Genomic DNA, 26,451 nt, shown 5'->3' with positions numbered 1-26,451 from the left:
TCCAACCAGATCCACGAAAGTTTCGGAAACTACAAAGTTTTGCCCTTTTTGAAAAACACAAATGCACAAACTGTCAACAAGTCGGCCACAAGAAAAACTTTTGTGCCACATTGAAAAAAGAAAAAGCGGTAAATGGAAAGAGCTCCACCAAACAGAAGAAAGGCAACTACCACACAAAAGCAGTGATTTCGACGAAGCGTTTCAAGTCAAGGAATTCCGCAAATATATCGGCCATTAATAGCAGCACAGTCTAACTTCAAATTGACACAGCGTCCGATATTTCGATAATATCGCGAACCACAGCATAATCGAGCCAAATCTGTACCCTCTGCCGTCACCTGAAGACATTTTTGCAGAATGTCACGACTGTATCATTTTGCATCAATCCCTTGGCAGCCGGTTGTACGCACCGGTTTGACCCAATGGAATCCTTCATCGACAAGAGCAGCCGTCTCAGTGTATGTGTTCGTCCTTTTTTCGTCGTGGGAGAGGCACATCCCGGAGTGTCTTCTCCACACGCTTTTGGTCCGTGCCGGGATAGAAAAGAACCCCGGGCTCTGTCTAATAAGCTAAATGCATCTCGTACATGGATACCACATTTATTTCGTGGTTTTTTGTTCCCGTCTTTCTGCGCTCTTGTTGTTGTTGCTGTGTGTTGCCTCGTTTTCCCGGCATTTCATTTGATTTGTTTTGCCATTGTTCGCCTTTTAATCATGGTTCCTGCACCTGTTAAACATGCTATTCCTAAAAGCTGAAAGTGTCCTGTTTGTGGCAATATCATTACTCGTGGAGTTTACAGTATTGCGTGTTCTGGCTGCCCCAATTATTTCCACATTAAGTGCGTCAATATTTCTAGTAATGAAATCAAAACAAACAAGTCGTTGCAGTTCACCTGTAAGAAGTGCAGTGATGATAAAGCCGGTTCTGCGCATTCCAGTTGTGTTGTTAAATCCACCGTTTTGAGGGGTGCATTACAGTATTACCAGTAGTGTCGGTAATTCCAGCGTTTTGGGGACAACATTATTCAATAACAGTCAATCTAATTCTGTTGACGCCGTGCATTCTCAGAGCTTGGTCTGCTTACTGGTTTGCAGAGTGTACGCGTTGGCCCGTCTGAGCAAGCAGCAGATGATCGTCTCAGTTGTATTCGTGGGCTTTTTGATGACTTTGTTGAGTACATGAAACAAAAATTTTATGACCAGATGCAGAAATGTTTGCAGGATTTTCAAACAATTGTGGATGGTATTGTTGCTTCCTTTCGAAGTGAATTTATTGCTTCAATTCAGAAAGTCAAATCTGAAGGTCTTGTTTGTCAGCAAAATATTTCCAATATTGATGCTACGCTGTGTAAGAGAATACGGAAGTTGGAGCAGTTTAATTTGGTTCAGCAAAGACGTCTCAATCGCGCGGATATTCTTATTAGTGGCATGCCGAGATCAATTACCAATCTGCTTGAGCCAATTATACAAATTGCCCGCTTGTGCCGAGTGCAGGTTGTCCCCAGTGATATTAATCACTGCTGTTATATTTCCGGTGGTAGGATGGTGCTGGTCAAGTTAAATTCCGTTCATACCAGGGATTTGATTATGGCGAACTATTCTAGGCTTAACTCGATCAGGCTAAACGATGATCATTGTAAATGATCATCTTACCGCACCTCTAACCTAGTTTTTAAATGTCGTAAGCTGCGGTCACAAAAGCGAATATTGAGATATTCTTTATAAATGGAGATATTCCCAAGGTGTGCCTTACGTTTCTGAATGGTGACGTTAAAAGAGTGAGTGCGACTGAATGTGATCAATTATTTGGCAGTGCTGAGTTAAGCAACGCTAATGGAGATGTGGCTAGCACCGTTACCAATGGATCCCGTGCGTACTAGTTTTTTTTCTATTATTTTCTATATATTTCTATTTCTATTTAATTGAGCCTTTAGAGCGTTATTAGTTATGAATACTTGCAACTTAGGTAATATTACGTGGGATAATTCATTTTTCGCTCCTCATTGTGTGGTTATAGTGTTAATTTTAAATGTGGGGCATTTTAATTGTCGCAGTTTTAACCTCTCTGAGAGGTCATCTAAAATTAACGAAATTAGAAATGTTGTTGTTGACAGTTTGTTCAGTGTAGTAGGTGTTTCCGAAACTTGGCTAAAACCAAGTATACCGTCGAGTCGATTTGAAATTTCGGGATATTCTTGTTGCAGAAATGATCGTCCGTGTGTGAGAGATGGGGGTGTTGCTTTGTTTGTCTCTAAGTCTATTAAGTACAAAGTTGTTTATAGTGGTAGTCAATATGGGATTGTTGAATGTTTGTTTGTAGAACTTTTACATGGTTCTAGAAATGTTGTTGTTGTATATCTTCCGCGGGGAAATTTTCGGGCATTTGAAAGTGAAGTTGCTGATGTTTTGGTGAGATACTCTTACGTCATAATTTTGGGAGATTTCAATAATAATCTTTTTGATTTGTCGTCTTCTTATAGTGTGCGCAAAAGTTGTAGGCGGCTTAATGTGTCAATTGTCCACAACTCTCTACCTACTCTTTTTAGTGCTGTACATAATTCTACTTCCTTACTCGACTTTGTTCTTGTTAGTGATCGTAGTTGTGTCTGTGTTACTAACCAGGTTGTTTGTCCCAGTATATCGGATCATGCGTTTATTTTCGTATCCCTTAACGTTTCAGTCCTTAAGGTTTTGGACTTTTTAAATATGTTAATTATAATGCTTGGAGTTGTGACTATTTCTAGGAAATTGTTTCGTCTACTGATTTTTCCGCTTTGTATTCCACTAGTGACGTTGATTTTCAATGTAGTACAATAGTTTTAGTAGCTATCTTGGGTCCATCCATAATGCGTTTCCTATAAAAAAAGGGTGATAAGGACTAGGAATGAGGATTGGTTTAGCAATCCCCTCATTTCATATCACCTATCGCTTCGAGATTTGGCTTTTAAATCTTTCTTGGAGAATATATCCAATGTTAAGTGGCGAATTTTTTGTAGAGCCAGGAATAAAGCCAAATCTGTTATAAGAAAAGTTAGAAGGGAAGCTGCTGCTTGAGGGCAATAAAAGCACAAAGCAGTTATGGGCATTGTTAAAATCCAATGGACTTGGTAGTTGCAAGTCGAATGATTGTGATTTGAATGTGGAGGATTTGAATACCACCTTTAATAGAAACCAATTGGACTCCCAAAGTAATTCTCTCGGGGAGTATGACTATAGTGGTTTTGCTTTTCAACGTCTGGAGTTGTGGGAGTTGGATAAGCCATTTTCTGCCTTATCACGCTCTGAAGGAGTTCCGTCCGATTTCTATTTTACCTATTTGTTCAAAGATTGTCGAGCATGTTATTAAATGCCAAATGTCTGGCTATTTGGAAAGTACTCGTTTTATTTATGAGGCCCAGTGTGGATTTAGGCGAGGTAGGAGTACAGGCTCATTGTTATTGGGTTTGACAGATTCTATCCGGTCAAACATGGATGGGTCATGATTTTGCGTGCTATTGACTTTAGATTTGGAAAAGGCATTTGACAGAGTGGATTATGGCCTCCTAGTAAATTAAAGTCCGTTAATAAGTTTTCGACCAGTGCATGTACATTGTAATGCTCGTATCTTACAGGTAGGAGCCAGTTTGTTTGTGTTGATGGTAAATGTAGTAGTGTTCTTTCTGTAAGAAGCAGTGTTCCTCAGGGTTCAGTATTAGGTCCGCTTCTTTTTGTTTTATTTGTCAATGATGTTTTTTCTCGTCTGGATTGTTGGTGCACTCCATTTGCATATGCTGATGACATCCAATTGCTTTAAAGTTAATTTTGCGATGGAGTCGTTACGTGTGTGGATGGCGGAGAATAGGTTCAGTGTTAACGCTTCTAAAACTAAAGCTCTTTTTTATCTTCGGGCTGTCACAATAATGTTAGTGTTAGATATAGTAATGTAATGTAGATATAGATGTAATGTAGATATAAAAATTGTGCAAAGCGCTGATTGTCAGGGTGTTCAGCGGGATGACAGGCTTCGGTTTGATCGGCACGTTAGTTCCGTGGTGTCTAAGGTTATCTTTTCTTTAAGAAGCCTGTATACCACGAGTTTATATTTACCGCTCTTTGTAAGGGAGCGTTTAGCGCATGCATTAGTTTTGCCGGCCATTTTATATTGTCTGGAGATGTACTCCAGTGCGTCGCAAAAGGAGCATGCATCGTCTTCAGGGCGCTTTTAATAATATTGGGTTGCCCAAAAAGTAATTGCGGATTTTTCAGGTCGGCCAAATGAAGTTGATGATGACCAAATCAAAGCATTAATCGAATTGGATCGTCATGTAACTGAGCGTGAGATAGGAGAGAAGTTAAATATACCAAAATCAACCCTTCATTATCACATAAAAAGTCTTGGACTGGTGAAAAAGCTTGATATTTGGATACCACATGTATTGAAAGAAATTCATTTAACAAACCGAATCAACGCTTGTGATATGCACCTTAAACGCAATGAATTCGATCCGTTTTTAAAACGAATCAAAACTGGAGATGAAAAATGGATTGTTTACAACAACGTTAGTCGAAAACGATCATGGTCCAAGCATGGTGAACCAGCTCAAACCACTTCAAAGGCTGATATCCACCAAAAGAAGGTTATGCTGTCTGTTTGGTGGGATTGGAAGGGTGTGGTATATTTTGAGCTGCTTCCAAGGAACCAAACGATTAATTCGGATGTTTACTGTCAACAATTGGACAAATTGAATACAGCCATCAAGGAGAAGCAACCAGAATTGGTCAATCGTAAAAGTGTCATATTCCACCAGGACAACGCTAGACCACACACATCTTTGGTCACTCGCCAAAAACTGAGTGAGCTTATCTGGGAACTTTTGATGCATCCACCATATAGCCCTGACCTTGCACCATCAGACTACCATTTATTTCGATCTTTGTAGAACTCCTTAAATGGGAATGATGAGGCTTTAAAATCGCACTTGGTTCAGTTTTTTGCAGATAAAGGCCAGAAGTTCTATGAGCGTGGAATACTAAATTTGCCAGGAAGATGGCAAAAGGTTATCGAACAAAATGGCAATTATATATTTGATTAAAATTCATTCTAAGTTTTATTAAAAATGCATTTACTTTCTTTTAAAAAATCCGCAATTACTTTTTGGGCAACCCAATATGATTCGTTTGGTTTACGGTGTAGGTCGTCGTATTCATATAAAGCCCTATGTGTGTCGTTTTCTCGGTTATGATTTCCCGTCGTATGTTAATTATCGTTTGCTGTTGTTTCTTTTTAAGTTATTGAAATGTCTATCTCCTATTTTTCTTGTTTTTCTTGTTAATGAATTTAAATTTTGTCATTCTATCAGAACTGTCCAGTTGGTTCTTCCGAGGGTAGATAATTTTTTGAGTAGTACTTTTTTTGTAAGAGTTGCACGTTTGTACAACTCGTTGCCTGCGGATATAAAAAATTTCAGTTTTTCAACAAGACCTTTATCAAATCGTCTCCGTCTACACTTTCAGCGCTTCTAATTTTTGTGTCAAATTGTCAACAACTTTAACTGTTATATAGTCTTACGGATAGTTTTTTTTATCGTGCATATTATTATTTATTTATTTATTTTTTGATTTTAGTTTTACTATTTTTTCCATTTTGTTTAATTCTTTTTTATAGTTAAGTGATGTTTTTTAATAATTTTTTTTCAATCTGTTTTGTTTATAATTCTTGATAATTTGTTTTTAAGGCCAAGAGTATTATTGTGTTATACAAAATATTTTGGTTTATTTTATTTATTTTTATTTTTTATTTTTTCACTTGTTTTTTTTATTATGCTTTAATATATTATTTTTTTAATTTATTACGTTGATCTTTTTTGAGTAGGATTTTTTTTAATCAGTTACTGCTTATAATTTTTAGTAATTTTTAATTTATTTGTTATTTAGTTTTATCTAGATTCAATAAATGTTAAATAGGTTAAACATTTTTCCATTTTCTAAGTAGTTTTTAATTTTAGTAGCTATTCGCCGTATCCGTGGTCTCCGAGTCGATGGAGAGCCACCAAAATTTACCGTGGGCGAAGTTACGAATGTCATCCGTGGCGCCAAATCATCCATGGCGTTGGGCCCCGATGGAATCTCTACACTGATGCAGAAGAATCTGGATTTACCTGGACCTATCGAAGGCATTCGACAATCTATTTGAGGACATCGCCCGTCCAGCCAGGCCTGAAACGCTGAGTCGCGAATTATCTGTGTGGTCGCCAGTCATTTGTGGAATTTTGGGATAAGAAGACGAAGCACCGTAGAGTGAGAGGCACTGTTTAACATCTGCTTATCTACAGGTGGAAGTGGACGACGCAAGCAAAGACCTCCTCCCCATACTCACAAAGGTCTTTATGGCTTTAATCGCCTCAGTAAAATTCTTATCCTGGCGCTTTTCGACACATAATGGATCAGATATGTAACGGCATCCCAGGATCCAAAGCTTACATAGACGATATCATCATGGCAAGTAAATCTATCTCTGAACACAAACGCAATTTAGATCTTCTTATACAGAGATTAAAATAGAATGGATTTTGACTCAAATCTGAAAAATGCCAATTTTTTAAATCAACTATCAAATACTTGCGTCAAGTCATTGATGAGAACGGCATACGACCAGATCCGGACAAGATCCGCGCCATCCAGGAAACATATCCGAAGTAAGAGCGCTACTAGGTTCCATAAATCATTATCGAAAATACGTCAACAATATGACGAAACTTAGAAGACCTCTTGATGATCTTCTAAAAAAGATCAAGCGTTCCGGTGGACGTCACAATGCCAATATAGTTTGGAAGATTTCATACGTATACTTCTCACGGTATAGGTATTGCAATATACCATGTTTTGCCGGACAACGGAATGAAAGCTGAATACCATGCCTAACGCGCTCTCACGGAAACGGAGAAAAAATACAGCCAAATGGAGAAGGAAGGTCTGGCCTTGATCTTCGCTGTTCAACGCTTCTATAAAATGCTTTTTGGAAGAAAGTTCACCCTTCACAACGACCACAAACCCCTACTGACTATTTTCGGCTCCAAAAAAGGTATCCCAATTTTCACTGCGATTTGTCTACAAAGGTGGGCACTCATTCTTTTGACCCACGACTTCGAGATAACGACCAACGACTTTGGGCACTCTGATGTTTTGTCCCGATTGATTGACAATCACGAAAAGCCGGCAGATGACTACATTGAAGCATCGATTTCACTCGAGAATGACATTCAATATGACATTAGCGAAGCAGTTTCGACTCTGACAATCAACTTCAAATCAACCGTCCATGCAACTAAGACTGACCCAGTTCTTCAAGCAGTTATGGACTACGTCGAAAAGAGTTGGCCGGAGAATTCCAAAATATCGACCCTGACGTTATACCACTTTATAACAGAAAGGACTCTTTATCAAAACTTGATGATTACTTCTTACTCAACTCTCGTATTGTTATTCCTGCAGTATTTCGAAAAAGGGTATAAGGCATTACATAGAGGACACATCGCCGCAGAAAGAAGTAAAGCTATTGCAAGAAGCTACAATCGGAATTGCAACAACTGAGCCCGGTTAAGACCAACTTGAATTCATGGTCAACAACTTCGCGACCTCTAGAGACTACGCCGGGCCCATCAGTGTGTGGATTCATCAATGTGGATTCATTTTCGAAATACCCGTCTATATACGAAACTACGTCAATCACATCAACAGCAAATACTCGACTCTTCTTGCGCTCAATTTGGAAACTCAGAACAAATTGTGTCTCATAACGGCACACAATTTTGTTCCTCACAAATCGAAAATTTGTGTCAACGCGGAGGCATAGAGCACATTAGAACTGTTCGATTCCACCCCAGTATTAGTAGTAGGTATGATTTGGCCATAAAAGTACGAATATGTTGCGAGATGAGTAGATGTGTTTGGTATAAAATTCTGAGCATGCAAAATATTGTTCCGTCGTTGTGATGACATGCTCGTTCTATGTCAAATTGCTGTTAATTATTTTGCCCAGATTCCTAGCTTTGCAAACTGCTGATCACTAATGAGAACTGGAAGATGGATTTCTAAAAGGATTTCTAAGTTTTTTGTACATAGGAAGGGGTAAAAATCGTTACAAACGCCTATAACATTCTCATCATGGCTGACGGCTTTCTCTCTATTTTACGGACCTCGCTCAGGAGGTATTGAGAAAGATGTCCAATTGGCGAAGGTCAATGGATTTGGCATTAACCCCAGAAAGACTGGGATGGTACTTTCAGCAGAAAACGTAAGCTGGGCGTTTTATGCAGATCTGTCCTAGTTGGTTTGAAAATGGTGCTCTCTCGGGATCTTAAGCCTGCGACGGTATACTAGATATTTACGGCGATGATTCAACCGGTTCTCTGGTGTGATTACGGGGGTGCTGAAGTGGTGTTTAAAGCAAGGGGGAATGTACCGAAGGAGGCCAAACTCAATCTTATACCTTTGCACCTTTATTGTTGGTTGTGGGGCAACGAAAACCATCTTTAGGCTGAGAAAGTTGGGAACCTGGCATTCGCTGAGCTATAGGCCTTCTACTGATCTTTTGGGCGCTGGCGGTGAGGCAGGGCGGAAGGCTATATGCGATGTTACGGATTATGTACCAGGGGAATCCTTCTTTGTTGATGGGCTGAACATCGTCTTTCTGGAAAAAGATCTCTTAGCTAGGGATACCCTTCTTTTCCAGAACCTTCTGCAACCTAGGTTGGATATAAGTTGGATGGGGCACCGGGGATAAGGGAATCATAGTCTTCTGGACGGGTGTAGAATCTTTCAGGCTGCAACCGGTCCTAAAGACTCTGGAGGCGTAGGGGTTAGCAGATTAGTTTAGCCCTTGAGTCCGAATGTTTCGCTGGACAAGGCTTCGATTAACCTGGGCCCGGGAAAACATGATCACGGACTGCTAAGAGGAACCCTGATCGATCATTGCGATGTCAGAACTTTGACGTCAAGCTGGACAGAGGGCAAGTTGAAGCTATAAAGGGTTTGTGGTGACGGGGCGAAGTTGGAGACGGCCGAACACATTTTGTGTCATTAGCTTTGCAAATGTGAGAAGTCAAAGGATTATGGATGAAAACTTTGTTCCGTGCCTGGATTTCCTCTTCTTAGGTATTGATAAATATCCAGATCTAGGAACCCTGCAACTTGGGTGAGGGGCATCAAGAGGGGTCTGGTAGTAAGTCAAATAGAATTGGCGGTGACGTAAACTTTAGGTCAACAATAACAAGACGTGCAAGGGGCTGTTGTTGTTTTAGCCACATAATTATATGTGGAGGTAGCGATTCGCGTTAAGCTACTGTAGGTGAGCGAACATGTTCCAGTTCATAGGACCGATCGCCACGGGAACAAAGTGCTACTGATTTCAGGTGTTAGGGGCAACTCTATATAAATTTTAATCTGGCATCAACGTCAATGACAAGGATGATGCATGTACATATTTTACGTTTTCTACTACTGCCTACTCACTCTACGCGTGCCTCTTTGGCAGCATTGGATTCTTTGGTAGCGGATGACACCGCTATCGAAGTATACACCAAAAGCATTAGTCTAATTGGAAAATGTGAATGTGACGTCACTTTGACTCTACCGTGGTACACAACGGAGATCGACCAATTGAACATAAGGGAATCGTTTGGATACAACGTTTTCATCTGTGGGACAAACCGATTTCTGCTTGGTGTCGTCAATTCACAAGCGGTGAATGTATCTCCACCACCAAGGACAAATTCAACCCCGTCTCTGACAACACCACACTTGGTTCTTGTACCAAGGCCAAAAGTTCACATACAACTACTTCCAGCCTTTAAAGAAATATTTTTGGCTAAACGTCCAGTCCCTTACGCCGTGAGGACGGAAATTGAAACCGAGTGGACATGCTCGAGAAAGCTGGCATCATTACTCCGGTTTATTCTTTGAAGTATGCTGATCCTTCAATACACCCGTACTTCAATCGTAGGGAATCAATTTTTGAAATCGATGTCTGCCTCATGCTTAACTCACGTGTTATCATACCAGATGAATACGCAGACGAGTGCTAAAGCAACTTAATCGAGGTCATATCGCAGCAGAACGGAGCAAAGCTATTGCTCGTACACAGAAAAAAATATCAAAAAAAAATTTTTTTAATTGAAAACAAAAATGTTTTCAATTAAAAAAATAGTTGAATCAATCATTTTTTAATTGAATCCGGATTTTTTTTTTCAATTACCATCACATTTTTTATTGCAAAACTTTCGAGATTCAATTAAAAAATTTAATCTTTTAATTTTTTAAACGACTGTAAATGGAAAAAAATCATATTCCATTAAAAAATGATTGAATCAATTTTGAAAACAATTTTATTTTCAATTAAATTTTTAATTGAACATTTTTACCGTCCGTTTACATTGAACAAGTTACCGTCCCCGCTACTCTTTCTTTTATAATTCGAGAAACAATATTTTCCGATTAATTTTTGGCAAAACCCCTGGAAGTGTTTTGTTTTTAAGGAGTGATCATGCACCCATTCATAAATTTCAAATTCGTGTTCCATAAGTTTTACATATGTGAACCATGTTGCATAGAAATCGAGGTTACGCCCTATACAGCGCGCTTTCGCAAAAATTTTAATTTGATATTTGCCATTTGATTTTGGTATTTGGTTTTTCAATTAAACTTTTAATTGATCCATTTAAAAAATTAATTGAATATTTCAAAAATTCGAAATTTCAAAAATTTTCAATCACTATTTTAATTATGCAATATGCAATTTTTTTAATTGAAAAAATTTTCAATCACCTTTTTCAAAAACTGTGATTGATATTATCATTTTCGGGATTGAAGCAGTTTCAATTAAAAAATTAATTGGATCAATTAATATCATGATTGAAACCAATTTTTACTTTTTTTATTGGCCCAGCATTGATAATGACATCGTGGAGCAGAGCAAAAGACAGCTCGAGTGCTTGAGCGCATCCACATCGAAACGGAATCTACTACCTCATCATAGTATACGCATACTCAAAATATCCTGGAAACTTCTGCAATAACAACAGCTGTAACATTAAAATTGCCCACGAATTTCTGTGCACTTTTGGGTTATCCTTTGCAGATAGTTTCTAGGAACGGAACTTAATTTTGTTCAACGCAGTTTGAAAATTTGTTCGTTGTTGTTGTAGCAGTGTGTTGTACACAGAGGCGGCAGCCCTTGACGATGAAGGATTCCATCGGGTCAATCCGGTACGTACAACCGGCTGCCATGAGATTCTCAGAGAGTTAGTGTGTACACCTGAACGGTACGATACCACTCAAGTTGCAATGGTCAATCGGAGAGGTTCATAGTTACAATGAAAGGTGCTTTTAAGAAAGCTGGGTGGGAAGAGAAGGAGTCCGAAGCACTACAAACTTTTCTGGGTGTTTATCGTTCTATGCCCAATCCAAATGTACCAAACGGACAACCACCATCTGAGACATTCTTAGGAAGAAAAATGAGAACAGTGTTTGAACACATTTTGAAACCTCAAATCACCTGCCACGAAACAAATGGAAGAATGGAAGCCCAATACAATCGTAAACATTCCACTCGTAATAAAAGTTTTCAACATGGAGACCATGTCTACGCTAAAAACTAAAAAAAAAGTTTATTGAGTACCAGGAGAAATCTTCGAAAAAATTGAAAAATGTTACTACATATCCTTGTGAGGGCTCACACGGACCAACGTCGAGCTAGAGCTACCGATCAGGAAGACGACACAATATACGACGGCAGACTCCCTTTGGATATACTACTTAAAGAGTTCCATATGTCAACTTTTCCAATGAAGATTTTAAAAAATTCCATCTTCACCACAGTCTACTCCCCAGGGGATCACATTCAGGAGACAACTTGTAAAACCGATTTTCAGATCATCACAGATGACTTAAACAGGGAGAAGTTAGGGGCAACCCTATATAAATTCTAATCTGGCATCAACGTTTTAATCTAATCTGGTATCAACGTTTACGTTTTCTACTACTACCTTCTCACTCTACGCTACTTTTCCACAACGTTGAAGTTTTTCTATTGTCTTGTGAACTAAAGATTCTTTTATTCAACAATAAAATCTTAACATCAGGCTTATAACATGGGCCACAACTACCAACCGGCATTCGTTCCCCCAGCGGTGTGTGGTGTTCGTCGCAGCCACGATGAGCCTAGCTGCGAGCTACCGGACGTGTCCACTGGTTGCGGATATGATACATACCGAGTAGGCATTCGGTCCATTCGATATCGCTGATTGGCCGCGAATGCATCTGCTACCGGGTCTGCATGAATGTTGTCTAGACCTACTTGATATGCCGGTTGATCTAGAGGTTCTCTCTTGTAGCGCTGAACCGCTCTAAATCATGTAGATCTACTTCTGGGCGGTGGATATCTATCCACAAGATGATGATCTGCAAGAACAGCCCAAAAGGTATTGCTAAGACAGCATGTAGTTATGTCTTCGCACTGGTAGGATCTTTGTCTCCTGATGCACGTGGTCCACATGAGAACTGAGGAGACAGCGCGTCGCAGTTCAGAGGTCGGCATTCTGACAGATCTGAATATTATTCCACTGCGTGTCATAAAGATGACGAGACCACACTGGCGCTGCATAACTCACCACAGACCGGCCAATTGCTTTGTACGTGGTCAACAAGGTTTCTTTGTGTGCACCCCAATGCTGCCAAGTGACTTGAGGACCTCGTTACAACTTTTGACTTTATCGCAAATTGCCGTGGCTTGCGGGGAGAATGTTTAATAGCTGTCAAATGTGATGCTAAGTTTTTTTTGGGACACTTGATGGTCGGAATCATTTCTCCATCGACCATCACAGTCAGCTAAGTATTCACCTCACGCGTATTTGTAGTGAACAATGTGGCTGAAGATTTGGTGGCGGATATCTTCAGATTTCTTGCAGCGAAATATGAGGCAAGCTCGTTGGGGTAGACGTTCAACCTATCGCAGATGTTATATGTCTACAATCGTCCGCATATGATACGATCTCTATGCCGTCTGAAGGGGGTGGAATGGAGGATAGGTAGAGGTTAAACAGTGCCGGAGATATCACCCCACCTTGGGGAACTCCCTGTTTTACTCTACGGTGCTTCGAATTCTTATCCCTAAATTCCACAAATGACTGGCGACCACACAGATAATTCGCGTTCGTTTCAGGCCTTGCTGGAGGGACGTGTTGGCGATGTCCTCAAATAATTTGGCATGGCTGACCGTGTTGAATGCCTTCGATAGGTCCAGTGCCCCGAGGATTGTCCTTTTCACAAGGTCTGGGCTGATTGAAGCCACGGCAAATGTGTGCGGTGATGGCATGCAAAGCTGTTGTCATACTGTGCAATCTTCGAAATTCATGTTGGTGCTCAGCGAATGGAAATTCTCCTACGAGGCTCCGGAGAAGTAATGCCTCGAGCGTTTTTGCTACTGGTGAGAGAGGTCCGTACGACTCCCCCAAACTCGGGTCCTTTCCAGACTTCAGTAGCGGGATCACTCTGCCCATTTTCCAGACATCAGGATCTATAAGAGTGTTCAAAGATAGGTTGAGACAGTAGTAAGGTACTCAACTCCAGGTAAATCCAGATTCTTCAAAATCAATGTGGAGATTCCGTCACGGATGACATTCGTAACTTCGCCCACGGTAAATTGTGGTGGTTCTCCATCGGCTTGGAAACCACGGAATAGCTCTCCTTGCCCTGCCACTCTCGGGATGCATAATAAATTGACGGTTGAACAACCTGGAGCATCTCTTCGGATCAGTCACTGTTACTTTCCCAAAAGTGACTGAAGTCCTGTCATCCCGTCTACCGGGGTTCGAGAGTGATTTAACAGTAGACCACAGCTTGCCTAAACTGGTGCCTAAGTTACATTGCTCCAAGTGTTCCAGACACAGATTCAGCTCACTGATCATGGGGTTAGTGGGGTCCAAACAACGAATCCCATCACGCTCGTCTGCGAGTACCACTGCCTGCGTCGAGAAATTGGGCCGCACTTGGCACTCAGCAACTAGCACACCCGAGGGGGGTGGCAGTTCACTGAAGTGGCAGCCTGAAGTGAAGCCAGCCCAATTGGCCATCTTTTGATTGATAAACGTCCGGCGCCCAGAGGTTATGAAGTCGGGTGGTTGGTCGATGGTGAGAATTATGGCGAGGTGGCATCCTCATTCACCGTGCAAAACTTGGAGCCTTCGTTACCTAGGGGAGAATGCCATGAAGTGTGATGCGCATTTAAGTCCCCTAGAACAAGACGATTATGGCCAGATAGTAACCCACTTATGTCGGGGTTGTAAGCTTGGCCATGGGACACAGCTACCAACGGCGGTATGTACACGTTGTATAGCTCCATCTCGGCGGTACCGGACCTGACTGCTATCGCCATGCACTCCATGTAGGGGTCACTAGCGCCAGGCGCAGGCGAGATGGGTCTATATTTCAAGGAATGGCGTTTCACGAAGGAAGTAAGAAGCAGGTCAGTATAGCTTTAGGTAGAATAACGGGACACACACAAGCCCACTTATGTAAAATCGGTGCGACAAGTGAAAGCATGTTTAGGGCAATGCAGGGAAGATGATAAGACGTTGGAGCATTTGCATTTCCTAACAGATACCGGCTCTAAGGTGGGGACACAATACCAGACATGAGCCAACTTAGGGTCGTGCCATGAAAAACAATTAAGGATTTTCTTTTTCGAGGTTACTTTTTTTGGTATTTAGAACGCCGATTACTGGCTTAGGTATATATCCATAGTGGCATGGGGCAGATTAATATCCGCATCCTCTTTCGGCCTAACCTACTTGTGAACGAGATGCCTCTAATAACCATATAAGCATTTTTATATGTAAATCTCAAAAAAAAACCCAGATATCATGACTTAATTCTCAATACCTCAAATTTTTTGATTTAAAAATTTCTAATTTTCGCTTACCTTGGCAAAATCATACGAATAACGATATATACTCTTGAAAATGTTGGGATCATTCAATATACTCTTTAAGTAATCGATTTTTGATTGCATTTTGACAGCAGAATCACATTCTAGTTCCGTTAGACCCTTTAGCCACTCACATTGACTAAAGAAGCCCATTTGTGTTGCGCCCATTTTATATGCCAATACCAACATGACAACATTTTCAGGTTCCACACCAATATCTTCACAAAATTTCTCCATGCCATCGGGACCTTAAGAAGAAAAAAATTAGAACAAATTATAAACAAAAAAAAAAACAATGTATTGAATATTAAATCATACCTAAAGTGTCCTCGTCAGGACTTGTGTACTCTCTAAACCATGCTAAACATCTTTTATGGCTAAATGTGTCTTCTGCTCTTATGTGGCGTCTGAAAATATTTAAAAATTTGAATTAAATCAAATGATACGATACAACATTGTAACTTAAAATTTCATTATTGATTTACTGATCCATAACAGATGTGGGAATCGGAAATTTGTATTCTTATGTTGTTTCTCTTTGATAATTATTATATGTAGATGCAAATTTGTTTGTGGTTATTTAGATTTTCTTCTGGTTTTTTGTTATTTTCGTTTTCTTTTCCTTTGGTTTGTTATGATGATGATGTGTGTTTATGGTCTAAAAATAGTTTCTGGTACTTTCTACTTGTCTCTACAGCTACAGCTGAAATGATGTCTAAACATCTGCCAATTTATTATAACAAAACTACACAAGGTGTCTTCTTTGATTATCATGGTCAACATAGAACAGTTGGGTCCACTCTCGCTCTCTCTCGGCTTCTCTGTCTAAAATGCATTTGTTTATGGCGAAGATCGAGGAAAAACATGTGCTAATATAGGATGTAATACAATTTGTTGAACTTTTGTATTAAAAGAGGATACAATCAAGCAAACATCATTTGTCTGTAAGCTTGGGTGATAGCAAAAATTTATCGTTTCACTTCCCACAAACATGCCGTAAGAACGCTTTTAGGACCCATTTCTATGCCTATCTTGTTGAGTTGAGATATCTTTTAATGGGATCTTATAAGAATATCAACTCAACACAAAAAGAGAAGGTATTCAATTGTTTCCTGTTGTTGCTGCGGTTGTTGCCACGAACTTGCATGTGGCGTTAGCGGTTCTTGGCAAGTTTCTTCTGGTCATTTTGGTGCAAAGACCGCTAGGGGAAATGGATCTATTGTACTTTCTTTGCTTGTTGTCGCAGTCAGGGCTGCGGAGTCGAACAATTTTGACTCGACTCCCACTCAGGGAAAATTGTTCGACTCCGACTCCAGGGTCGACTCCGTGCAATTACATTTTTTAAATTTTTTTTTCACATTTATAAGAATAAAAAAAATCGTTTTATACCCTTAGCCACTTTGCTCTTATTAAAAAAAAATATTTTTCTTAATATTTTATGACAGTGGATATTAATTACTTTGAAATAAAACCGCTCCTGCTGTCAAATGTAGTAGGCTTATCGCCATTAATTTATTTTTTTGAATGTAGAAATTTAATAGTTTCAATTTAATGGCAACAAGACTCCAAAATGGTTTCCAGAAATCTCAATTCTAAGAATTTTGAGAACATTTTTTGTTTGATTTTTTGAACTACATAAACTTGCCGATTTTCGACAACACCTTATATGACTTGAAAATTTTGATTAACTTGTTTCATTTGTCCACTTTACGCCAAATTAAATTTCAGTAGGATACCTTTATCCTAACTCGAGTTAGAATTTTTTAAGACAGTTCTATTCTTGGGTATATTTTTATTATTTTTATTTTTTAAATTTTGTACTTTTAAAGCCCTATAAGAGCCCATTCAATAAAATTACAATAAGCACTACTCTCAAACATAGAACTTCTTAAATTAATTATATGAAATATAAAAATTGGTAACTTAAGCTAAATTATATTATATATATTAAAAAGTATACTAATTTTCAACAACGATTGTGTAAATTTCTATCGAATCTACTCATTTTCAACAAGGAGTTATTTAATTTTATTATTATTATAATTTATTTTTTTTTTAATTTTTTCTATTTCTACCCATTCGTCGGTAATGGGTTAAGTTAGTCTACCTATATTAGTCCGTCCGTTCAACAGGTAGCCGAAATCCCGATAGCATTTGAACGAATGAGGCTATCCGCATGAAATTTTTCATAGATACTTCTTATTGATGTAGGTTGTTGTTGTTGTAGCAGTGTGTTGTACACTGAGGCGGCAGCCCTTGCCGATGGATAACTCCATCGGGTCAATCCGGTACGTACAACCGGCTGTCATGGGATTGATTGATGTAGGCCGTTGGCTGTTGCAAATAGGTCTTTAGGTCCAGATTGATTTTTGTTTATAATACTACAAAAATTTTTAAAATATATAAAAATTGTTTCGTACTACTTTACTAAGTATGGACTTTCAAACTGTCGAAAATTGAGCCTATTCAAAAAATGAGTGTAAGTTTTTAATATTTTTATACCTTACACCACAATCGTGGTACAAGGAATAGAGATAGACCTAATAGCAAGCATACCGATCGACTCAGAATTACTTTCTGATTCGAATTAACTATGTCCATCTATCTGTCCGTCCGTCGATCCGGTCTATAACCTGATATAGCTCCAATATCATAGCAATTCTTATTCGTTATCCATCATCAGAAATATTTAGGTGTGAGGGCTTCAAAGGTCGTTCATGGGAAGGTTACATTGCGAAAGAACCTCTATGAAATGTATGCAACACACTAACTAATCCCGACACTTTGTCCTACTGGATGTGTCAATTTTCCAATGGCCACTATTTTCACAGCATGCCTAGGACTTGCATGTACTCCGAAAGCCTGACAGGTGGCAAGGGTGGTATTTATACCTAAGCCCGGCAAGGCAAGTTATGCCACACCAAAGGCTTACAGACGTATAAGCCTTTCGTCCTTTTTACTCAAAACCATGCAACGTATTGTGGATACCATGAAAAGAGACATCCAGCGAACTGCTCAAATACAAACGGCATATCATGTCAAGGGAAGGTCGGTGGGGACTGCCCTACACGTGATCACCATAAATAACCTTTTACGGACGCTGACTGAGGAGGGATTTGAACCCTTCTGCTATGCAGACAATGGTATAATACTTCTGAGGTGTAAGGATCCGAACCAGCTATGCAGATGGGCCGAAAAGGTTTTGCATATGGCATACGACTGGGCTAAAGGGTGACTCAATGTTAAACCAGAGAAGACATAAATATGCCTGTTCAGGACGAAGGTGGGCCAATTTGACGCACCACGTTTCCCCAATAGAAAGATTTCGATATCTGACAAGATCAAATACTTAGGTATGATCTTGCACAGGAAACTGAATTGGAAGTATCACATTCAGGAGCGTACTTAAAAAGGCTCACAGATGTTGGGCACTATGTAGACAGGCCGTAGGCTCGAAATAGGACCTGAATCCTAGGATAGTCCACTGGCTCTACAGGAGCGCGATTAGACTAATACTTACGTACGCCTCAGTAGTTTGGTGGACTGCTATGGAGAAAAATTGCAACATAAGGACCATACAACAGGTTCAGAGAACATGTTGACTTATCATAGACGGAGCGACGCGGCCCACGCCAACTAGGGCACTGAAGACTATTCTGGTGTTCACGCTAGGACGTCTAGCGTGAACATCTTTAGGAAACTATACTGGTCACGAACAGTCTTGAAAGAACAGATGAAAGAAACAGTCTTGAAGAACAGACAATTTGGCAGTGACGGCCAGAGGAATGTCATCAATAAACTAGGTTAACTCAAAGCCTTTTTGGTCGACGCAGTGCGAGTTCAGGGCGTGGTCGACCATCGCGAATGTTAAACTGTGGAACAGTCAAACGGTCGATAGGACGCCGAAAATCCTATGGGGAGATCAGGATAGTGAGAATACGAAGCTATTATTGAAAGGAAGTAAGGAGGTCAGTATTGATTTCGATATTATAACGGGACACATAGGACTACGAGCTCACTTATGCAAAATCTGTGCAGCAAATGATAGCATGCGCAGGACATGTGGGGAAGATGATGAGACGTTTCCCAGCATTTCCTACGTCATTGTCCGGCTTTCGCCGATAACAGACACCGGTGCTTAGGCGGGAGCATAATACCAGACATGAACCAACTTAGGGGCGTGGTGTGGAAAACTATTCAGGGTTTTGTAAGTAGCACGGAATTCCTAACTTAGATTTTCTTTTTCGAGGTTAGGGTTAGGTTAAGTAAGAGTGGCAGTCCTTTACAGAATCACTTAGACAATTTTAAGTCCATTGCGATACCACGGTAGCGACAGAGCAAGGCTTCTGGCGGGAATCGAAACCACGACACCTGCACTGGTAATCCAAGCACGCTACCAACTCGGCTACCGGAGCCGAGGTTACTTTCTAGTATGGGGGGGGATTAATATCCACATCCTCTTTTCAACCTAACCTTACCTTTTGTACTACTTTGTCCGGAGTCGCTCCCGAGTAAATTTTCTCTACTCCGACACCTGGCAAAATTGCTTGACTTTGACTCCGCAGCCGTGCACTTTGACTCCGTACTGAAGTCGTTATAGAAAGTTTTAGCGATTTTGCCTGATTTTTAATTCGTCATCGTTGGCATCAAGACTGTCTATGATGAGAAATTTCGAATGCTGGGTGTCTTATTGTGACCAAGTATATATTGGGTTGCCCAAAAAGTAATTGCGGATTTTTTAAAAGAAAGTAAATGCATTTTTAATAAAACTTTGAATGAACTTTAATCAAATATACTTTTTTACACTTTTTTTCTAAAGCAAGCTAAAAGTAACAGCTGATAACTGACAGAAGAAAGAATGCAATTACAGAGTCACAAGCTGTGAAAAAATTTGTCAACGCCGACTATATGAAAAATCCGCAATTACTTTTTGGGCAACCCAATATTAAGGTAGTAACAGAAAATATGTCATGTAACCTATTCCATCGGCATTGTGACTAACACCTTCCCTGTCAGAACAAATTTTGATAGACAAAACAATCTTTCACTTTCTTCTTTCAGTTTCAGTTTCAAGTTCTTCCTTCAGACCTCAAGTTCTGTCCTCTGTTCCGCAACATGTCTTATTGTGACAATATTGGGCCTTAAAGCCAGAGCAGCCAGACCGTCTACAAAAATTCCTAAAAGCGGTTTTGTATGATGCTGCTGTAATACAATACATGCTCCATTTGATAACGTTCAAACGTCATCGTTGATATTTTGTAATTTTGGTTAGCCATTACAATTGACCGACCAATTGTCCGAAGCTGCCTTAACTATCATCAAAGGCTGCTTTCATACAGCTGAGATTGACTATTTGCATAATAGCCGTTGTAAGTTTGATTAAACAAAACCAACCATTTCTGACAGGATCTTCAGAAGCAATCCCTGGGAAACGCTGAAGGAATGATCGGTAGATAAATTAGGAGAGAGGAGATAAAACCTACATGTTTGTATTCATTGTATTCGACGTCTTACTATTTAGACACTGGTACATCGGTCATCCCAGAGGAAATATTTCTGGTCCCAAGTACTACTTTAGACCACAGTTCGAAACCCAGAATCCTAGAGATTCCCAAGTCCGCCCCCCGAAATCTCCTCTAGTAATATGAATTTTCTTCTTGCCGTGACAAATATTGGCAGATTATATCCTCCTCGTCAATTTAGATGCCAGTAATTTAATCTGGCAGTGTCCCGCCAAAAATGCCCACTTAGATCGGAAAATGTTTTTTTTTTTGGCCGAGGAGAGTGTTAGTCCTTTTCTATGCCACCACTGGCCAGAAGTGTCCGCGGCCCTGAAGTTCGATATAATCTGCCATGTCCTATGCGGGCAGTACGAGCTTGTCTTATCACATTATACAGAAAATTTCCGTAGTCCTTCGTAGGCCTAGAAGATTTCTGATTCCTGTCTGCGAAACCGCCGGCCAAATTATCCTGCCATGTTCTGTGGGATTAATTCCCTTGCACAAATGTTGTTGTTGTAGCTACATTGTTGCATGTGGAGGTAGGGATCCTCGTCAAGCTCCATAGGTGAGCAAGTTCGTTCCCGTCCATAGAACCGATCGAAAAGGGAATATTATGACCACTGGTTGTTTAAAGGCGCCAATAGCAAGATCCGATGCCGCCCGGCCATTCGATATGCCCCACTCCATTCGATATTGCCGATTTTCCGCGTCTGCAATTACAGCGCATACGAAGCATTCCACTATCCGCAACCTGTGGACGATCCCTGGTGATGTCAGTCCACACAAATCGGAGCTCCGAGTTTTAACTCGTGTGACGATGATTAGACTGTTGTGGCATCCATCGCTGAATGCATTTGTGTAAACTCAAGGAATCTCTCAGAAATGTATATCTTATTCTTGCATTTGGTGGAAAAAGACACAGTTTGTGCCTTAACGTCTCACGCCCATCTCGCCCTGAAGTAATCTGCCGTATCACTTTCTTATCTAAATGTCAGTGAGTCGGTCTAGTCTAACAGCGTTCCGCCAAAATGTCGCCTTAGGAGTGTCTCCGTTCTCGCCTGCAAAATCGACAGTCTGAAGGCTCAGGGACCTTGCGTGCCATGTCCTGCGAGGCCAATCACCTTGTGCACCAAACCTACCTTGCCCAACAGCTCACACATAGAAGGATTTGACAATGATTGGAAGGACTCATGTGGCATCCATCGTTGATACCATTTATGCAGGTCTATGAAAATTTTAGTTTCCGAGCAGCTATGTAACGTATTCAACCACTACGCTGAATCTAAACACATACCATTCCATCACCCTCAGCGCTGTTAATTGCTCTCTTGTGCGGAATTATTAATGGCACCTATCCGCATTGGTTTGTTTGGTGTTTTTAAAACCTCGTCGTCTTCATAATGATGATATGAACTTACGGTGACGACTAAGAGCCGCAAATATCCTATTCGAAGTTCTTGGAATGTCCCATTCCAAGCCAACGACACCGGCGGCCAGTACGATCCATTGTGCCTATCCTTTATGGACATTTCTCCCTTGTTGACACCATATACTAGCCTAAAAGCTCACACTTAAGGGGATTCGACCTTTCGACCCCTCTCGGGTCAATTTTTTATTGTCGCATATAAACAACCCATCGTTTTGGGGTTTCCAGGGGCTCTTCGGCCTCAGGTAGAAAATAATCATGGCATTTTTTATTGCCACATAATTGCTTATTGTTCCTCACACAACAAAATTCCAGTGCCTTGTGAACCCAAGTGTCTTTAATATAGCGACTGAACGTGGTATCGTTCAGACTTAAAGTACTAGCCTCAGAGACCATGGCACCATCCTTATAAATGGCATACTATGTTGGCAGCCCTTGCCGAGGGAGAACTGCATCGGGTCAATCCGGAACGTACAACTGGCTGTCATGGGCTTACTATATGTTTGGGCATTGTTACGGTTTGAACAGAGTTTGATAGCAATATGGCACGTATTGGAAACTAGCTTTGTATACTGCCGTTCTATATAATTCGAATTCATATTGAGACTCTCAATTCCACCCGCCATGAATTGTCATATGTGCGATGCACGTACATACATACGTGTCTCTTACTTCATTTTATAGAAATGAACAGTCAAAGGTTCAAAATGGAAAAGGCACAATGAACTTGCACGCAGTACTATTGTTAGGTATAGACAATTGTTATATTAAAATAAAACGCAATTACTAAAAAAAGTTTACTGTTTTAAGGTAGACTATTTATGGAATTTAATACATTCTTATATAAGAAATTTTTGTTTACCAGTATATTCTATTGAATTTCTGCAAGGCTGGTGAATTATGTTAGGTGAAAATATGTTGTCCCTTTAGAAAGTTTTAGTTTAATCTTCAACAAAATCTGTTCTAGGGTTATCCTGTATATCGAATTTACAGATAGTTTTCTCTAAACTCTGACAACCAACGATGAGAAGACGGCTTATTTTATTGAAAACCCAAGTTTTATGCAACATATTGCTACACAATATCCTATGCCTACTCTTCCCTATTATACCTTTGGCAAAACTGACTTTAAACATCACTGTCCATTAACTTACCGGCTCGTATGCTGTGCTGTTGCTGTGGCTGTTGCATATGTGTTGCGTTGTCTTTTTGAAGTCTGGCGATCATCCTCGCCCATATCGTGATTGGCACGACGTTTGCCGCGAGGCATATTTGTGCAAAAAAGGTTGATGGTGTTTGTTGTTAAAAAGAATTAAACAAAAAGCTATCACAAAAAATGTGCCACTATATTACTATAAAAAAAGCAATAAACGAAAGAAGTAAAGAAAAAAGGTTCTATGTGTGAAGATGCCGGATGCTGCAAAATAAAACAAAAGAACAAATCAATGTATACTTTTAGGCATTCAAAGGTGAATAAATAGGAAGCATACCTTTGAGTTACAGGAATGAAATCAGTTATTTGCATATGTACGATACAACAGCTGCAGTCGCAATATGCATTAAAGTCTTGTATTTCATTAGAATTTGAAAGAGGTGTCTTGTATTCTCTTCTATAAATTATGTTTTTCTCTTTACTCGATATTCTTTAATTTCTCATTTACTGTGTATAGAATTTTTTAACTGCCGGCCTTTTTGCCTCAAAAAATGTTCTTGAACTTGGGCAAGGAAGTCCTATCCTTCCCGTTTTTTAGTTCATTCTCGTGTTGCGACAGAGACTTTCAGTACAGGATCTCCCCTTTTCCAGCTGAGAATGACAATTGTCAAAGTACGTCGGAGAACATTAGAACATTCTGACCATTATAAACACACAAACATATATATATAAACACAAGATACTCCGTAGCGATGCATAAGCATTTATTAAATATGAGTATTTAGAATAGCTACAACACTTCTGTTTTATAATGTTTTAAACTCCACATAAATTCGATATATTGAAGACCATTAACAAAATTTAATTAAAAAACTTATAATGTTAGTGTTTGTTTGACATATGATGCTCTCTCTCTATGATTGGCCGAGAATAAACATGATTATAAACGAACGTAACGTAGTGGTTCTAACGCAGCTGGGAAATTAAAGAAAAACGAAAACAGAGAAATGATGAGAGAAAATAACAAGAATAATGGGATGTTCACACATCAGGATTTTTTTGTACAATAAATTGTTGATTGCTGCTTTACACTATCAGACATATCATACGATCTTTCACTTTCTGTATTCATATGACGAATAGAGTGTGCTCTAATCAACATGTATTATCATATGTATTGTACTTTTTTGATAGACATCTGTCTACATGTATGTTCGATGAAATAAGAGCTCGATTTAAAGTAGGTTTATTTGATATATTCCCAAGGTGGATTTAAAAAGGTGGTCTCAAGCGAACAGCCGGCCAAATTTAATGGTATTAAGATATCAGATTTTTGTTTGCATTCTCGTTATCAGGATTCACTAATAGAATGTTAGGTTATTTGCAACAACACAAAGTGGATAGGCCCCATAAACATCATTAAGGATGTTAAATCTGCCGATTGAAAATGTCATCAAATGGGAGAAAATGTAAACAAAGAATGAATGTAAGAAGAGAACAAGTTGACATCCACAATGGCAAGTACTGCTAAAATTTTATGTCGGCTGATCGCTTGGCTTAAAGCCAAAACACAATGAGAGCGTTGAACTTTGGTTGTGAGCGTAGCGCTGCAAAAATGCAACTCTGTACACAAAATCGAAATGGAAAGCGGAAAAGTTAAAAAAATTGCAACTTCGACGCTTGAAGCGAGCGCCATTCTGTGTTACCATACGTGTTTTGGTAGTCCAAGTTAAAAATTGATTAAATTTTGAGCGTTGATTTTTTGACATTTGTTTACAGAGTTGCATTTTTCAACGCGACACTCCTCAACGCGCTCATTCTGTTTAAGCCTTTAACCTTATTTAGTGAATACTGTGTTGTTATCTCTTTCTCGCATATTCTCTGCTTACCTACACACACTTTCTGCGCACTGTACTGTAAACAGCTGAGCACAAATTTTTTCTCGAGAAGTGCAATATTTTGTCAACGAGTTTTGGTTGTGTGTGTGTATTATAGTTAATAACCATAACACACACAAACAAAATGCATAAAATGTTGATTTTAACGAAAAATACTTAATCTAACTGTGATGATCAGGATTCAGTGAATCCTGTGTGATGATAAATGAGATGAATTTTAATATATATTGGGTTTCCCAAAGTTATTGCGGATTTTTCATATAGTCGGCGTTGACAAATTTTTTCACAGCTTGTGACTCTGTAATTGCATTCTTTCTTTTGTCAGTTATCAGTTTTTATCTTTATCTTGCTTTAGAAAAAAGTGTAAAAAAAGTATATTTGATTAGAGTTCATTCTAAGTTTTATTAAAAATGCATTTACTTTCTTTTAAAAAATCCGCAATTACTTTTTGGGCAACCCAATATTTTACAAAGAAAGTCTTCTGGACGCTTGGCACTTTTTTAGTTACAGCTTAAAATGGTTGAACAGCCAAAAATTATCTTGAAATCCATATGTATATTTTTTTATATTTGGCACATCTGGATATTTTATAAAAGTTGACACATCCAGGTATTGTTAAAAATTGGCACATTTGGGTAATTGTTTAATATAACTGTGAATTGCTGCATTCAATTTCTAGAGAATTTCTTTCTGGAGAATTGTAAGTCCATTACGTTTCTCTTGTCGCTAGTATTGCAAATGATCCCAAGTTTATGGACTGCAAAGCTGTCTTCGGTCCTCCTTCAGATAAATCTTTATCGGAAAGTCCGGTTGTTCATGATCAAATCCGAGGGTCTGGTTGCCTTTCGATAAAATAATGTTTGATAGCTTCTGTTTTATATGGTATTAAACTGATGTTTTATTTTATATAAATTTTCACTTTAAAATGTATATTAGATCAGTAGTTTTAATTTACAATACATAGGTAGCTTTAGTTTAATTCGTTTAAATTTAGGTAGAACAATTCATAGGTATAAGTAGCAAATTTTAGAATAATTTTAGAATATATTTTCACTAGATAATTTCACGTAGTTTTATTTACCAAATAGTAGGTAAAAAAATCAAATTATTTCAGGCTAGATTAATCAAACAATTTAAGGATTAAAGGAAAAAGTTGTTGTTTAGTGTAGTGGCCCGAACTTTTGTAAGTTGTTGTGGTGGAGTACAGTACTTGATGTATGTTGAGTTTGTGTCCCGCACCTTTGTTGGTTGTTGTTATGGTGTCCCGCACATGATGCATATGGAGTCTGTGTCCCGCACTTTTTACTTTTTTGTGCTGTTTTTGGATCTCGTGTCGTACCGTGTTGTCACCTTTTAGAAATAATGTTATTAACTTTTATATTTTAAAGAGCCACTTGTTATATGTTCATATATGTATGTCACTGTGTATATATCATTAAATGTTAACTTTTGTTACACTTGATCACTTGGTGGGGGGAGAGAGTACGACCACGACTTTTAAGTTGTAAAAACGAG

General features: G+C 39.2%; 1 protein-coding gene across 3 annotated transcripts in view; it reads right to left on the bottom strand.

Annotated features, from left to right (window-relative positions):
* Nucleotides 1-23,935, bottom strand: part of LOC106092886 (DCN1-like protein 4) — a 32,783-nt gene extending 8,848 nt beyond the window's left edge. The window contains exons 1-5 of one of the 3 annotated variants that reach the window (XM_059360097.1): nucleotides 23,838-23,935; nucleotides 23,376-23,689; nucleotides 23,040-23,302; nucleotides 15,277-15,365; nucleotides 14,953-15,206 (exon numbers count right to left, since the gene is read on the bottom strand). In XM_059360097.1, the coding sequence (XP_059216080.1) occupies nucleotides 14,953-15,206; nucleotides 15,277-15,365; nucleotides 23,040-23,155 (459 nt within the window). In that variant the 5' untranslated portion in view covers nucleotides 23,156-23,302; nucleotides 23,376-23,689; nucleotides 23,838-23,935. Of the gene's footprint in view, nucleotides 1-14,952; nucleotides 15,207-15,276; nucleotides 15,366-15,443; nucleotides 15,588-23,039; nucleotides 23,303-23,375 lie in introns of those variants that run through there. The other 2 variants (XM_013259833.2, XM_013259835.2) reach the window with 2 other exon arrangements.
* Between the last annotated feature and the right edge of the window lie 2,516 nt (nucleotides 23,936-26,451).

This window comes from Stomoxys calcitrans, chromosome 1, assembly GCF_963082655.1.
Source record: "Stomoxys calcitrans chromosome 1, idStoCalc2.1, whole genome shotgun sequence".
Classification (NCBI taxonomy): Eukaryota; Metazoa; Arthropoda; class Insecta; order Diptera; family Muscidae; genus Stomoxys; species Stomoxys calcitrans.
Note: the sequence above shows the minus strand (reverse complement) of the source record. Positions and strands in the feature narration are given on the sequence as shown.